The sequence below is a fragment of the Elephantulus edwardii genome, unplaced genomic scaffold (assembly GCF_000299155.1).
Source record: "Elephantulus edwardii isolate Elephantulus edwardi_28Jun2011 unplaced genomic scaffold, EleEdw1.0 scaffold00074, whole genome shotgun sequence".
Taxonomy (NCBI): Eukaryota; Metazoa; Chordata; class Mammalia; order Macroscelidea; family Macroscelididae; genus Elephantulus; species Elephantulus edwardii.
Genome location: NW_006399824.1, coordinates 13,498,291 through 13,514,780, shown reverse-complemented (window position 1 = coordinate 13,514,780; position 16,490 = coordinate 13,498,291). Strand labels below are relative to the sequence as shown.

Sequence of the window (16,490 nt, the reverse complement as noted above, 5' to 3'; positions counted from 1 at the left end):
GGGAGCGGGCCCGGCTCAGCCTGATTTACGGCTCTGCTGAAAACCGCTTCGCTCCCGCAGCAGCAGCACCGGCCGCGGTAGCAGCAGCACCAGCTGCAGCCGCAGCAACAAGTCTGGTAAGTGGCGGCCGCTGGGCATGTGCGCCCGCGGCCCGGCCCTGGGGTCACGATGCGGCTCAGAGCCGGGGGCCGGCCGGGACTGCCGGTGCGGGGATCCCCGTTCCGGCAGCCCCGTGGGGAGTTGAGGGAGCCGGCATCTCGGCCCCCACGCGCAGGAACTCGTGTGCGCATAGATCCACTCTGGCACCGGCGGGCAGAGATAGAGAGGACTGAGACCCCTGAGGCTGGGCGGGCCCCTGCCGACCTGTCCTGCTGGTGCAGGAGATGGGTTCTCCACCGTGCAAATTAGGGTTCTCCACCAACTCTGGGCATTTGGTTTCCACTGGGCCCATTGCAAGCCTCCGTGCCCCAGGGTGCGTGGTTTTCCATTTCTCCATCCAAGGATGGAGATGCCCGGCTCCCGCTGCTTGTAAGAATCCTGACCTTCCTTCTTTCACCTCATAACGGTGGTTTCTGGCCCTGCACTGGCCCAAGGTTTGCCTCGCACCCTAGAAACCCAGCAGTTAAACAGCCTGGTGCAGCACAGAAAAAGGTTCTCTCTTTAGAGCCCAGGAGGAGGCTTATGGACCTGGAAGCGTTGCCTGCCCAGCTTAACTATCTGGGGACTGTTCACACCCCTCCTTATAAGAGATTGAGAGTCAGTAACAACACTTTCCCATCTGAGACCCCAGCTCTTTGGAGGACCAATGCTTGCTGCGTTTCAGTGGAGACCATTCTTGGAGGGTTAGATCTGCTCAGCTTGCAGAATCGGGTTGCTAGCAGTCATCTGTTGCTAGGGCTGAGATAATAAATTCCTACAAGGACATGAACTTCCTGTTACTGAAGGAGTTCCGCTCCTACCTGGTTCAAATGAGAGCCATCTCTAGAGGTGGTCCTGTTAAAAACAGAATCAGACACAAGACAAATGCATCCACAACTCTTAAAATAAAATCTGGCCATCGCTGTTGCCCCACTTATGTCAGGTGATATTTATTACACTGGACCCCCAAATTTCAGTAAAACAAGAGCACAGGGAGGTCATTGTTTCGGTAATACATAGACTGATGCCATCGCGGCATTATTAAAAGACAAAATGAACGGTACAGATAGCTGTGGTTGAAACATTTTTAATATGCCTAATGCCACTGTACCTGGGTTGTACTTGAGGAAAGATTGCTGAGTTTGCTCTCTTAGGACCTATTTTGACAATTCGTGTGTATTTTCCTCATTTTTGTAGTATATATTTATCAAGATTGTATCAGTAAAATAGGGCACAGTTTTATAATTCCTGTCCTGAAATCCAGAGGGCAGGAAACTTGAATTCCATATTGGTATTTATTCTTTTCCATCTGAGCATGGATTAATGATTTTACTTCCATGGTCCCATGTTTCCCCACCTTTCTTATCTTAGTCATGGGTCAGAATTTTTTTTCCTGGGGAGGTTAGTAAATAGTTTTGATTTTATGGGCTGCAGCGCCCCTGGTCTCAGTAAGCCAGTTTTGCAAGCTGTCACAAAAGCAGAAACAATACAGAAGTGAGCGGATGTAGCTGGATTTGGTTCATAGGTTCTAGGTCTTAATTTTAATATCTAAAACGTCATTTGGAATTCCAAGCCTTTGCCTTCATGAAAAAGACTCGTAGCTGACTCTCCAGTGGGTTATAAGGGAGGAGATCGCCCGTCTCTCTCTGCTTTGGAGCAGCTAGTGGATTTGAACTGCTTGTCTATGGGTTGGAAGGAGTGCTCCTTAGCACTAGGCCACCAGAGATCCCTCATGGGAGGCAAGAAGCAACAGTCATTTTAGTAGAATCTTTAAAGGCAACGTGTAAACAGTGTGATTTTTGTTTTCTCCCCTTGACCAGGACTTTTAGAGTAATGCAACAGAAGGCTTTTGAGGAAAGCCGATATCCCTGGCAGGAGTCCCTTGAGAATGTTGCTGTCTGCCTGCCCTTCCGCTGCCCGAGGTGTGGTGATCACACCAGGTTTCGAAGCCTGTCGTCCTTGAGGGCCCATCTGGAATTCAGTCACAGCTACGAGGAAAGAACCCTCCTGACGAAATGCAGCCTCTTTACGTCCATCAAAGACACAGACCTGGTCACTGCCTCGGAACCCCTGAAGCCGGGGAAGCTGCAGAGCAGTGGCCACGTGGTGAAGCAGAGACCGAGCTATGTGAACCTGTATAGCATTTCCCATGAGCATTCCAAGGACAGGAAGCCATTTGAGGTGGTGGCCGAGAGGCCCGTATCCTACGTGCAGGCCTACACGGCAGTGGGCCTGCGAGCAGACTCGCTGGAAGGACCTCGGGCCAGCCCCGGACTCCCCACCTCGGACACCAAAGCTGCTTTCGAGGCACATGTCAGAGAAAAGTTCAACCGCATGGTGGAGGCAGTGGATAGGACCATCGAGAAGAGAATCGATAAACTCACCAAAGAGTTGGCCCAGAAAACGGCCGAACTGCTGGAAGTGCGTGCAGCTTTTGTGCAGCTGACACAGAAGAAGCAGGAGGTTCAGAGGCGGGAGCGGGCCCTGAACCGGCAGGTGGATGTGGCCGTGGAGATGATCGCTGCGCTCCGGCAGCGCCTGACGGAATCCGAGGAGGAGCTTCTTAGGAAAGAGGAGTAAGTGGCGTGGAAACAGGTAGTAACTCTGTCTGTTGGTTAAGGTATTGCTACCCCCTACCCTGCCTACAGAGAGGAAGACCCTCGATGAGATGGATCGATTCTGTGAGTGGAGTGGGGGGAATGAGTGTGTTGGAGACCTCGAGGTTGGCACAGGATAGAACGGCAGTTAGGGCTCTTGTACATAGGGTCTCTGTGGGTTGCTATGAGTCCCAAGCGACTTGATGGCACATGACAACAACAACAACAACCCTACCTACAAACTCTGGGGGTTTGAATCCAGCAGGTGCTCAGTGGGAGAAAAGTGAATGATCTCCCATGCAGTTTACAGCCTCTGAAAACCACTGGAGGACCAGCTGACAATGTATAACCACTACCCCAACCACACACACCGAGCAGTATACTTTAAGCAGGAATCAGTTTTTATTATTTGACTATGCTTCTTACTTATAGATTTAAACCCCAAAAACAAGGTTGGGTTGCCCCCCCCCCCCTTGGTTTAGTTAAAACTTAGCAGAGACAAGGTTTTTAATATAATGGACCCTCCTTGTGCATGGTCTGCAGTCTAGTTGGCAGGACATCAGCCACTGAAAACCCCATGGAGCACAGTCCTGCTTTGACACATTGAGGGTCTCATTGAGTTGATGTCAGCCTGTCGTGGTAGTGTCCATTCTGCAGCTGGCAACATCCAAATGAAAATGGATCATTTCTCCTTTGGAAGGTATTAACTACACATGATTTTAAGTTGCTCCTCTCTGTGAGCAAGGAGTTGGGACTGTGTTATTTGTGGGACCCTATCCCGTTTTCAGCTGGTAAGACAGTTCAGTGTCGTAAAAAGGCAGATAGAACCGTGCTGGGTGGTCCATTCCTTCTCCCACCATCTCCATGTTGTAAAAGTCTAGAACGTGTGATGCTAGCTTATTCAAATGTCGAAATTTGCTCCAAATGTAAATAAAAAATTGACTTGCATACTTTTGACCCCTTGTTAATTAAATGCCAGTAGCTGAAAACCCCAAAACGCCAAACTTGACACTAAGAATTGTGTTTGGTTTTTGGGTTGTTGGGTTTTTTTTTTGGTTGTTGTTTTTTTTAAGCTGAGAATCCATGTAGCTCTAATTTATGTGTGGAGGAAGCAAGCGCCAGGAAACTCAGATGAAAGCTTTTTCCAATACTGTTGTGCTCCAGTGACTTACGTTTGAATATTTTCTCCTTTACATAAAATCATATGTGGTGATGCACCGCGTGCATAGAGTTATAGAGTTTGACACCTGCTTTTCACAAGTTGTGGAAGTCACTGCTTTAAAATGATCAGACGTGGAGATGCGGGTTCTTACAAATAAGCGCAAACACTTCAAACTAGAACAGTCTGTGTATCAAGGCCACATATATCCCAAATGTCGACTCTTGGCTTTCATTTTAAATAAAGGTCAGAATTCATGGTATCAAAGGACATAAAAACTGTTAGACTAGCACATCCTAGCAGGTAAGTTTTCAAATAATTTAACATTTATTTTAGAGATTGATTTTATTTCATACTTTCTTTGCCCTTTGGCACCCCTCTGTCTTGTGTTGACTCTTAAAATACGGTAATTAAGGCTTCTTGCATTTGATACGAAGATGAGAAATCCTATATATTAAAGAGATCACTTGCTATCACTAAATGCTTACATTCTATCTGGAGGGAAAGTCTGCCCTGCTCAGACTAGACAGTTTTTAATTACATAGTTAGGATGTATTTGAATAAACCACAGATGTACTTTGCTCCGAGGGAAAAGATCTTTAATGAGAAATGTGTCTATCTTGGCTTCTGGTGCTGCTGGTTGGAAGTTAGTGACTTGTGATGTTAGAGCCACCAGGATAATCACTACTGGAAAAATGACAGAAGGGCCGATGGAAAAAGGACTGTGTGTATGAAGGGCAGAGCTTGGAAAGAATACTTTGGTTCCAGACCCATGAGCTCAAAAGGGCACAGAATTTTTACTGATTTGTTAGTTACAAAAGTAATAATTAACTTGGGAATTGGGGTAGTGTTAGCAAGGTTTGTAGAAGTCAATACAATGAGTGAGAAGACTGCATGGTTACCTAGGTTATTAAGAGTCTTACTATTGTTTTTCTGTGCCCTTGACTCAACTATGACTAGTAGCAACCCTGTGAACAACAGCTCTGAATCTTGCCCTATCCTGTGCTATCCTCACCAGTTCCAACATGCTCAAGTCCATTGTTACAGTCACTGTGCCAGTCTATCTTGTGGACAGTCCTCCTCTCTCTCCGACTCTACCTTTCCCAGCATGATGTTTTTTTACGCAGACTGGCCCTTCCTGACAACATGCCCAAAGTATGTGAGATGAAGTTTCACTGTCCTTATAAGGATCATCCTTAGATGCACTTAGCAAAAAAACAATGAAATAATATTATTTGTATTATACTTACAATAATGCAATGAAATAATAATGGGCCATGCCTAGACCAATGATAGTATCTCATGAACCTCATAATACAGTGCTTTCATCTGGGAACCAATTGGAAAAGTCTTAGGTGTTTTAATATACAGACATGTTCGCTGATCCTTTAAAGATGGCTGTTGTGAAGTTCTATGCATGTCTTTCCAGGAACTTACTGAGCACATGAAGTTAAATGTACTTTAAAACACACACACACACACACACACACACACACACACACACACACACATATATTTATAGATAGAGAGCTAGTGATTTTTTCAAGTGAAATTGTCATGTGTCGTATTCTGACACTTGTGTAGAGAGTTTATATCAAAGACATCTTTTCATGCACTAAATAAACAATTGCCATCCTTTTGACTGTTGCATAGTACTTCATAGTATGACAGCATCATGATTTATTGAACCACTTTGCAATGAATGAATTCTTGATTTTGTTCCATTTTTCTCCAGTATTAAAATTAGTGCTTCAGTTAATATACTTGTACACATACTATTTTTGGTACATTTATCTCTGTACATTGTTGTAAGGATATTTGAGCATAAATGATAAGTTCATTTTTCATGTATCCATTTAGGGTTATCAGAAAATAGTGACATTAAAAATAGTTTGAATAAGAAAAATAAAATTAAATGACTGACATTTTAAAATATAACATAAATAGAGCCCTTCTTTTTTAAAGCCTTCATCTGTAGTCAGCTCATCCTTTTCTCCATTCAAGCCTCAAATAATCACTTTCTGTGTGTTTGAGATGGGATGAAAGGGTCTTATTTCCAGACACTGAAGCCCTTGGTCTGAGAGAGTGTCTGTGGACAGCACCCTCAGTGTCTTGCCAGGCCCTTCCCATCTAAATGGGCTGCCAAGTGAGCCAGCTGCCCTCTGCCACCCTGCTGATAGCTGAGTTGATGTGACTAAGCTGGTGGCCCAGGCCATTCCCTTTCTCTTTTCACCACTCATTTGGGGTCTCGCCCAGAGCTGTGTCTTCCCTCAAATAGGTGACCCTCGTAGAAAACAAGACCGAGTTGGATCAAAGCTGTGTCAGGAGCTGTTCTCCCTTGTTAAGCCAGTGACAGTCCAGATGAATCCGACTCACGTGATACAGAGAACAACTGTGCCCCATTGAGCCTTGAGGCTGGGACTTTTGGAAGTATATCACCAGGCCATTCTGAGGCACCTCAGGGTAGACTGGAATGTTCCTTCTGGTTCTTTTGGTTAATAAGTCAGCACTTAGATGTTAACATTACTACCTGACTGCCATTGAGTTGGCTGTAACTCATAGTGACCCAGGTTTCAGAGGCTGTATATCTGGTTGGGAGAAGACTGCCCGCCCAGCTCACGGGGAGTGGCTGATGGATCCCAGTTGCTCCAGGAGTGTCACCTTTGGGTTTACAATACAATTTGTGAGTTAGTGCACCACCAGAGTTCCTACTAAACACTCCCAAATGAGTTCTCAAGGCCCCTTTGAGAGAGAAAGTACCTGGTTAACGTTCCATCAGAAATTAATTAAACTTGAACTCTTTGGAGCACAAAAGATAGTTTTGGTTTTGTTTTTAAGGTACTGATGTCTCGTATTTTAACATCTTTTAAGATTTTGTTGCTTATGGATCTTTTCTTCAGCTTTATTTCTTTTAAATGGAAAAAAAAAAGACTCCAGGGATGATTCTTCACCGAGGCCCTCTGTATAATATGCCACGGTGGCCTTGGCTGGTAACTTTGTTACGGAAGAGGTGTTTTGAATTGGCAGTATTTTTAATTTATAAGCCCATTGTAACTCGGAAAAGAGGTACTGCATACATATGTATGCAGTGCAAATCCAATAAGGAAGTTGCTCATCCTCTGTACAAAGTCAGTGTAACTTTAAAAGTCCCATTGAAACAGGTATCACTTATTCAAGGGTATTCAAGACAGGTAATCAGGTAAATCAATCCTGGCTGATGCTGCTGACAAGTATCCCTTAACAAGAAAGGACACTCTTAGATCGTAGCAGAGTTCCTGGCTGAGCTAATGTCTTGGGTTTGGAGACCCTCACAGTAATAATTAGTTACTTATGATGTGTAGACTGGGTTTAGAAGAGGCTGTGGTACTATAGCTAATGTTAGATGGATCTTGGCAGAAAGCAGAGAGTACCAGAGGAATGTCTATCTGTGTTTCATGTTTCATTGACTATGCAAAGACGTTTGACTTGTGGATCACAACAAACTGTGCCTGACCCTGAGAAGAATGGAAATCCCAGAATATTTGATTGTGCTTATGCAAAGCCTATACTTGGACCAGGAGGCAGTAGTCAGAACAGAGTGAGGAAACACTGCATGGTTCAAAATCGGGAAGGGTATACACCAGGGATGTGTCCTATATCCATACCTTTTCAATCTATGTACAGAACAGATTATCTGGGAGGTTGGCACATTAGGAGAAATGTGGCATTGGGATTGGAGGTAGACTTATCAACAATTTGAATTATGTAGATGGCACAACCCTGATTGCTTGAAACTGAGGAGGATCAGAAGTGCTTGCTGCAGAAGGTCAAGGACTGCAGTCTTCAGCATGGATTGAAGCTCAACATGAAGAAAACAAAGATTCTCACCACTGGGCCGGTTGGCAGCATCCTGATAGATGGTGAAAGGATTGATATTGTTAACAGCTCTAGTTTGCTTGGCTCCACAATCAACACACTTGGTACCAACAGTCAGGCAATTAAAAGACAAATTGCATTTGGAAAACTTGCTGCCAGAGACCTCTTCAAAGTACTCAAGAACAATGATGTCGGTTTGGAGACTAACGTGTGCCTGATCCAGGCTATAGTCTGCAATTTCTTGCTGTGCATCAGAAAGCTGGACAATGATTAGGGATGATAGAAGGAGAATTGAAACCTTTGACTTGTGGTGCTGGAGAAAAGTATTCAGTGTACTGTGAACTGCTAGGAGAACAAACGGGTTTGTCCTAGACAGGTTGAGACCTGGCTGCTCCTTGGAGACAAGGATTCTGAAGCTTTGTCTGACATACTTTGGACATGTTGCAAGGCGGGACCAGTCCTTAGAGAGGGATGTCATGCTTGGGAGGTTGGAGGGACAGCGCAAGAGAGGAAGACCCTCGTTGAGATGAATTGACTCGGTGACTGGAGTAATGGGGGGTTAGGTGTGTCAGAGACAATACCATTGGCACAGAATAGAGCAGTTTAGGGCTGTAGTACATAAGGTCTCTATGAGTGGCAGGAAACTCATAACAACAACAACAACATTCTTTGCTGTAGAATCAGAACTTACTCATAGCTGAACAAACCCCTTGGGTTTCCAATATTGTCAGTAGGTTGAGAGGAGATTGTCCATCTTTTTCCTGTGCAGTGGCTGCCAGAACTACCAGAGGCAAAATTTTACTTTTCTATGATACTAATGATGTTGTGTGTGCATTCTGTTGATTTAGCTTTATTCGAATGGGTACATGTATAGATCTTTTCCAGCCTGGTGGTCAGGCAGCTGTATGAAATTTCTTGGCACAGTTAAGAGACGTCTTCAAGGGTTGTACCCTTTTGTTGAGATCTGCCAGTTCACTTTCCATCAACTCTTGAAGCTTTGTTTTTTATTGATTTCTTCAGCACAGCTTGGGCTTTTTTCTTTAGTACTCCAGTTCTTCATCATATACTCCTTTCTAAAAAGGTTGAACATCAACAAATTCTATTGCAATGGTGACTAAATTCTCCAAAGACAGGGTAGAATATACCTGAGAACATTCCAAAGCTCAGACTCAGAGCAATGTGAATAAATGCTTTAAGTTACACTTTCATGTTGGCCAAACCTTAAAGGATAAATTTTTTTGTGCAAAGGCTGTACCAAGGGAGTGAGAAGAGTGAGATTTGCACTGATGACAAGTGAAGAGTGATGTTGGAAGGACAGCAGGCAGGGAGTTGTTGTAACTGACCTCTCAGGGAACCATGTCGTTTTGTTTATTATCATTATGATTTGAGTTTACGTTAATAGAGCAAATTGTTAATCCATTCAGCTGCTCTTGCACATACTGCTTGGTGACATGGATTACAATGTCTGCATTATAGCATCAGTCTTCCACTATCTCTCAGTAGTCTTGTTTCCGTTCATCCCTACATCCTCTCCTTTCCTACCCCCTGAATTTTATCCTTGGACACATGTTGCCCTGGGATCCTGTGTGGTTGGATGTTTTAAGTTCTGAGTGTCTATTTGGTGTTATAGATCTCTTTGTTGCTTGGTTGAAAGCTGTGTTATGGGGGAGTGTTCAGTTCCAGTCTCAAAAGGTGGTGAAGGATCATAGTTTCAGAGGGTCCACTAGTCTCTGTTAAGTTGGTAAGCCAGCTTGTTAATGCCATTTTGAGTTTTGGTCTGTATTTATCTCCTATGCTATCCAGGACCTTCTGTCTGCGATCTTTCAAAGAAATTAACAGTGATAGCTGAGCTCCGTCTACTTCTTCTGGTCTGAGGGCCATGGAAATGGAGGATTCCTTGGTCTCTTGGTGTCATGAATATGAATCTTTTATTTTTCTTCTTTGCTCCAGACAGGGAAAGACCAATGGCTGAAGCTTGGATGACCAGTGAACTTAATTGTAGAGCTGAAAGATACTCCACGTCCCCAGTATAGCACCTCAAGAAAAAAAGTCTGGATCTGTGGAGTGACTCACCAAGAGAAAAGAGCTTAGTAGCAGAGCTCACACTGGAACTCAAATTCCCTCTCTGCTGAGTGCTTTTTACCATTAATTCACTGTCTCCCAGCCAGGATTTTGCAAATCTGATATTGGTCCAAAGCATAAAGATTAATGCAGTGCTGAATCTGTCCATTTGGGGCTGATCTTGTATGTTAGCCTCATAACCATGGCCATGATAATATCCTTCCAGAACAATCAGCCCAAAGGTTTTCATTTGAGTCCCTAATATTCTTGCTGAGCCAGGAGAGGGTATACTCCACTCCCAGCCTATGATTGAGCCTCTTTATGATCTCATCTTGTCATTTCCATCCTCCTCCCTGTGGGCTATGAATCTGAGAGGTGGAGCGTGAATAAGGATGATAGAAGAATTGATGCCTTTGAGCTGTAGTGTTAGAGAAGAGTACTGGATATCCCATGGATGGCCAAAAGAACAGACATATATATGTCTTGGAGAAAGTGCAGCTAGGGTGCTCTTTGAAGGCAAAGATGATAAAGCTTTGCTTCACATACCTTGGGCATGTTATTAGGAGAGGCTATTCCTTGGAGATGGACATCATGCTTGGAAAGGCAGAGGTTCAGTGAAGGAGAGGAAGATCCTCAACTAAGTGGATTGACACAGTGACTGCCCCAATGGGCTCTTGTGTATCAGGAAGTGTGAGGATGGCACAGGATAGGACAGGGTTCAGATCTGTTGTCCATAGGATCACTATGAGTTGTACTCAACACGATGACACCTAACAACAACAACAACAATAAGAGATGTAATGTGTTTTGCTGGTTCTTTGTCAGTTGTCCTGTGTGCCTCAGATCATCTAGAAGAAAAACTTTCTTGTGGGCCTATGGAGTGTGCAGTACTGTTCTAAAGTCCATTCATTCATTGCTGAACCAAACAAGTCCATTTCCTGCCTACAGAGAGCCTGAAGACTAAAAGAGAAAATAAACATTAGACAGATCCTTGCTAATAAGAGTTGCCACCAGGCTGGCCCAACTTACAGTGACTTCTTGTGTAGAAGAACGAAGCATCACCTGCACTTCCTCTGTCTCCATGATCATGGGTGTGTTTGAGTCCATTGTTGTGTCTCTTATGTCAAACATTATTACTAGAGATGTGACCATTTGGACAAATAGGGACATCCTGAGCTGAAAAGCTCAGAGACCACAGCTTTCAGAAATTTAAGTGTCTATCCAAAGCTGGCTATGGAATGCTGACCTTTACAAGGTAAATTTGATGCAGTAACTTTTTTAACACAACTGAAATGTCTTCTGTTTAATTGCATCATCTTCATGGTCTTCACTCAACCAAAGCATTGAGTGGCTAACCTGGTCTGCAGATTTGACCATAGCTAGAAAGCAGGGCAAGTAAAACTCTTGTTAGATATGGTGCATTGGGGAGCAGTATGGAGTCTGTTTGCTCTAACTGTCAATACAAATGGGAGTCTTTCTTTCCTCTCTTGGTTCCATGCAGACTACTAACTGGCAGAGAATAAACCAGGTGTCGGGCATGTACTCTTACAGATGGCTCCAGGATTTGGAGACATTGCTAATTTTTTTCTTCCCTCCTTTCTTCCCCCTTCGCTGCTCTCCTTCCCTATCTTGTATCTCTCTTCTCTCTTCTCTCTCTCTCGCCCTTCTTTTTTTTTACCTGAGAATCTTAGAAAATGCTCATTCCCTTAGAATAAAAAAATACTTTTAATTTTCCATTAATTATTTTATCTCAGTGAGAAAAAAAGGACCCATTTATTGAAAGAAGGAAAAATACTTTTAAAAAGGAAATTTGAGACAAAGGACTGGCAAATGGCTCTCTGTGACGTGGCTCCAGACGTTTGTATGGGACACAGATTCTGCCCCTGGTGCCCTGCAGAGGCACACACTGACTGCGAGCTCCAGGGTGGCATTCAGGCTCTCAGGGCTCAGAGAAGGTCGACTCCAGCTCTAAGACTTGCCTCATGGCTGACATTACGGTCTGCCTGAGGTGCTCTGTGATCAATAGCTAGACTATTTTTAGCCAGAGGTATTTTTATCATTACATATACCTCTGAAAAGGTTCATAAATCAGCCATGTAAAATGAAATTTCAATAACTTGATAGAGACTTGCCTTTGGGAGAAGCAGCTGATGTTAATAGAAAAGAGGCATCAATTTTAGATCCTACCCCCATCCCTTACAGTTGGTTCAGACTCGACAGTACATAACAACTTGTTTGAAAAAAGAAAAGCCTATAGATCTGTTGTTGTGTGCTGTCAAGTCAGAACCGACTCATAGCTGACCCTCCAGAGGGTTGTTAGAGGCAGTAAATTGCGCAGGAAGAGATTGCTCATCCTTCTCTCATGGAGCAGCTGGTGGATTTGAATCCAGTGCCTTTGAGATTACAGTGAAGCTACTTACCACTTTGTAGAGATTTCAGTTGGAGATGAAGTTGCATATTATATACATTCCTCAGAAAGCTGTTGAATGCTTTTGGCATCTTAGATTCATCCACCATAATGAAGAATCGGAATAACTAGCTGACCTCACTGACTTTGCAGTCTGATGGGTGAATAGCCAAACTCTGCAGAGTTTATGCTGAGAAAGGGTCCACTGTCTGTGGGAGAACAGAGAAAGTCTCTGAGTCCTACTTGGGGGTGTCAGGGAAAACCCTGAGGTTAGAGGGACACCTCAGGATGGGTTCTTGGGAAGAGGTGAGAGAGTTAAAACCCAAGTTGCTGGGTAAATGTTCACTGAACAAACACACAATAAAATATTATTTTTAAAATGTTTGAGTGTGGTGGCCACTTTGTGTGCCAGTGTTATACTGAACTCTCAGAATGATTCTGAGGGAAAATAATGGGTTGATTGATGCCATTATTCACAAATTTAGTAAACATTTATTGAATGCCACCCAGTCTTGGGCAATGTTGGTGGTTCAGTGGTAGAATTTTCTCCTTCCATGGGAGACTCCGGTTTGATTCCTAATCACTACTTCTCAAAAGCAGCCATCATTCAGTGGCTATGTGTACGTTGCTATGATACAAAGCAGGTTCGGGTGGAATTTCCATACTAAGATGCGCAAGAAAGGCTGTCGATTTACCTCTGAAAATCAGCCTATTACAGACCCATAGGTCACAGTGGTTTGGATTCTAATGGCCCAGGCCACAAGCCATCATGAAGACAGCACAGACCTGAGCAGCATCTTAAAGAATATTTCAGGTTGATAATCTTTGTTGTAAGGCCAGTGAATCTTCCTAGCTCTTCTGCATTCATGCTATTCCAGATGAGTTGTTTTATTTGAAGTATAAGATCCAAGCCATGTATTTTCATTTGCTTCCTATGCATCTGAAAGTTGGACAGTGACTAAGGATGATGGAAGAAGAATCAATGCCTTTGAATTGTGGTGTTGAAGAAGGATATTGAATATTGATCTTTTGCATTGTCAAAAGAGCAAACATGTTCGTCTTGGAGGAAGTACAAGCAGGGATCTCCTTAGGGGAAAGAAGGATAAAGCTTTATCTCACACTTTGAGTATGTCCTTGGAAAAAGGTGCCATGCTGGGAAAGGCAGAGGGTCAGAGAAAAAGAGGAAGACCTCAACAAGAAGGTTTGACGCAGTGACGATGTGATGGGCTCGGGCATGGCAGAAACCATATCGATGGGAAGGAGGGCGAGGTTTAGATCTGTTGATCATAGGATCACTATGAGTAGTAGTCAACTCAATGACATATTACAACAACAATAACATGAAATACAGCCTCCTGTAAATATAGAGTAGGAAAATGGAAGGACATTCTAATAGCCATTTCAGATAATCGTATATATTGTTCTTGGACATTGTACCAATATTCAACCAGTAGTGATTTCCTAAGCTTTAACTGCAATGTGGAATCTGAAACCTTGTCAATTAACATTTCATCCTCTCTTGTAATTCTGTCTTGAAATCCTCTGCTTAATCTTGTACTTTAACTTGATATTTTACCAGTTGGGATATAATTATTATAGTTGTAGTACAAACAAAATGTGATTGAACTTTTTTCCTTTCCATTTAATAATTCCCAAGACTCTTTGAGAAGGAAGGAGGGAAATAAATATTTATAGATCCTGGTTGTACTGACTAAACAAGTAGGGAAGAGGGATCTGAAGTCAACATCTCTAACACTATAGTTAGTCACTTGGTTTTGATACTGTTTTCTTCTAGTAATGACACCTCATGACAATCTCAGAATGAGGAACTTTTCCAATGCTATGTATATTCGTTAAAACAAAATCGCTTTAAATCATCGGAACTATTTGAACGATTTTTTAAACACCAATGTGAAACATCCCCACCCTGAAATTAGGTTAGCATTGGTACCAAGTTGGTTGAAAATACAAGAGCATTATAGTGTTTCAGCTTAAGGGCATAAGATAATTGCATGAGGAATATGAGAAAAAGATCCTTTTTTTCCTGAGACAGAACACTTCACAAACAGCTTGGAACATTAATATTAATTTTATACATTTTCTATGAAACGGGTAGCAAATATTACATGACTTTAAAATACAGTAACAATCTTATACTGTGCTGCAGTCAGATTTGCTCTCTTGCTTCTGTGATGTTAATCCTGGGAGATTAAGCTGTCAAGTGTTAACTGTCTTTCTATATGCTGTGCTGTGTGTTCAAGAGAACCCAGGAATTTTAAGTATGCACAGAGAAAAAAAAAGACTGAAAAAAATTTCGCCAAGATGTTGACAGTAGTTTCCTCTGAGCCGCAGGATTATAGGTCACTTCTGTTTTCTTCCTTATCTGTTTGAATATTAACTATAGCATATATTTATTGAATATTACATGTCAAATATTGTACTGAGCCTTGAGTGTAAATCAAAGAATAAATGACTCAATCCTTGCACATTTGGAGCCCCCACAGGGTCAGTAGTTATGTTTATAATAATTAATATAGGTAACAATTTTGTAGGCAGATTAAAAAAACAGTAAATAGCATACGCCAATACTAGTTGAGAAAATAGGAGATCTGAGGGTCTAGTGGTAAGGAGTTGTGCTGCTAACTCAAAGGCACGTGGTTCAAGTCCACTAGTTGTGGGCAGTCTCCTGCGATTTACAGCCTCTGAAAATCTGCTGGAGAGCCGGCTATGAGTCTGTTCTGATGCAGTGGTACATAAAACAACAGTTGGTTAAAAAAAAAAAGGGGGGGGGGAAATACCTATTCTTTCTCCTTTGTATTGTTTAGGATGAGAGGTTTTAGTTGTTTTCTCTATAAATGTGATGTAGAGATTGCTTGGTGATTCATTTATCCTATAGTCCAGCCTATCTCAGCAATGGGACGGACTAAATAAATTAAGCCTTCACATTGCAGAGAGAGCTCTGTGGCCTCTTTATTTTGAAACAATAGGTTGCCTCCTAAGTAGCCGGAGGGTGCTTCCACCTGCACTGGGTGGGGTAGGGTGGGGTGGCGTGGTGGTGGAAGGGGCCACTCTCCAGCCCCAGGGGATCTGCAATGTTCAGAGCTTAGGATGTTTTTCAGGAAGGCTTCATAGTTAATACAGCCATTGCTGTCCTCATGTCCTGCCAGGACAGGCTCCACCTCCTCCTCAGTCATCTTCTCTCCCAGCATGGTGAGGACATATCTGAGCTTTGCTTCCGTGACTTTGCCGTTTCCCTCCTTGTCTAACACCCGAAGCCTTCCAAGTAGTCCTCATATGTGCCTTGGTCCCGGTTCTTGGCCACTGCTTAAATCATGGGAAGGAAAGTCTCAAAGGCCACTTGCCGGGACTTTAACTCATCACTCTTGGGGTTCCCAGGGCTTGAAGCACTTGGGGGTTGGTGGAGTTCTGGCCCAGGGACCTCATCACATCCCCACACTGACTGTACAGGATCATGCCATCACCTACTCGGTCAAACAGCTCAAAGGCTTCCTTGAACTCCTCCAGTTGGTCCTTGTTAAATTCCATCACCACTTTGGAGAGATCGATGTGGGGGGGGGGCGGTGGTGGTCCTGGGGTTTTTCAGGAGCAGGAGAGCAGCTGGCTCAGCTTTGGCCTTGGCTGAAAGGGTTCCGAATGCTGGCTTCACAACGGGCTTTGAGGTAGCAGGGCCCGCTGGTTTCTTCACAGGAACATCTTTCTTGGGAGGCTGTGCTGCTAACTCTTACTACTGCTGTGAGTTTTCTGGGGTGGAAATCCACTGGTGGCTCCATGGGCGCTACCAAGGTGGGTGGTCTCCTCCCATGTGATTTGCAGCCTCCAAAACTCAATGGAACATTAGCTGTGAGTTGACTCAGACTGCATGGCAATGAATATGGATAATGTTGAAAAGGTAAAGTAGTAGCCCTTTTTCCTAGATGACATTTTCAGTGGTGCTTTTGAACTGTGCAAAATGTTGTTTCAAAAGGCTCTCACCTGTAACTTAGAACCAGGAAAAGAGCTAGGGGTACACTTGTGTGGACCATCCCAGTTTTGGGGCTCGCTCAGGAGGCAGACCAGAGCTGAATGACATAGAGCTTGACAAGTGACTCATTCTCATGGCCTGAATGATTAGTTCACTAAGAAATATACATATTCTGGAAGTACAGTTGAAACTTGGTGATAAAGACTTTTTAGAAAGATTTCTTTTTCCTCTTTTGTGACTATTAACTATTGAAAGGTAGTAGAATTTTATGATATTGAAATTTATAGATAA

The 16,490-nt window shown here is 43.3% G+C and overlaps 1 protein-coding gene across 1 annotated transcript in view; it reads left to right on the top strand.

The window, feature by feature from the left end:
• The first annotated feature begins 1 nt into the window (after nt 1).
• ZNF365 (zinc finger protein 365) overlaps nt 2–16,490 on the top strand; it is a 28,247-nt gene continuing 11,758 nt past the window's right edge. Inside the window, exons 1-2 of the mRNA XM_006889027.1 lie at nt 2–116; nt 1,959–2,714. Of these exons, the coding sequence (XP_006889089.1) occupies nt 1,972–2,714 (743 nt within the window). The 5' untranslated portion in view covers nt 2–116; nt 1,959–1,971. The remainder of the gene's footprint in view (nt 117–1,958; nt 2,715–16,490) is intronic.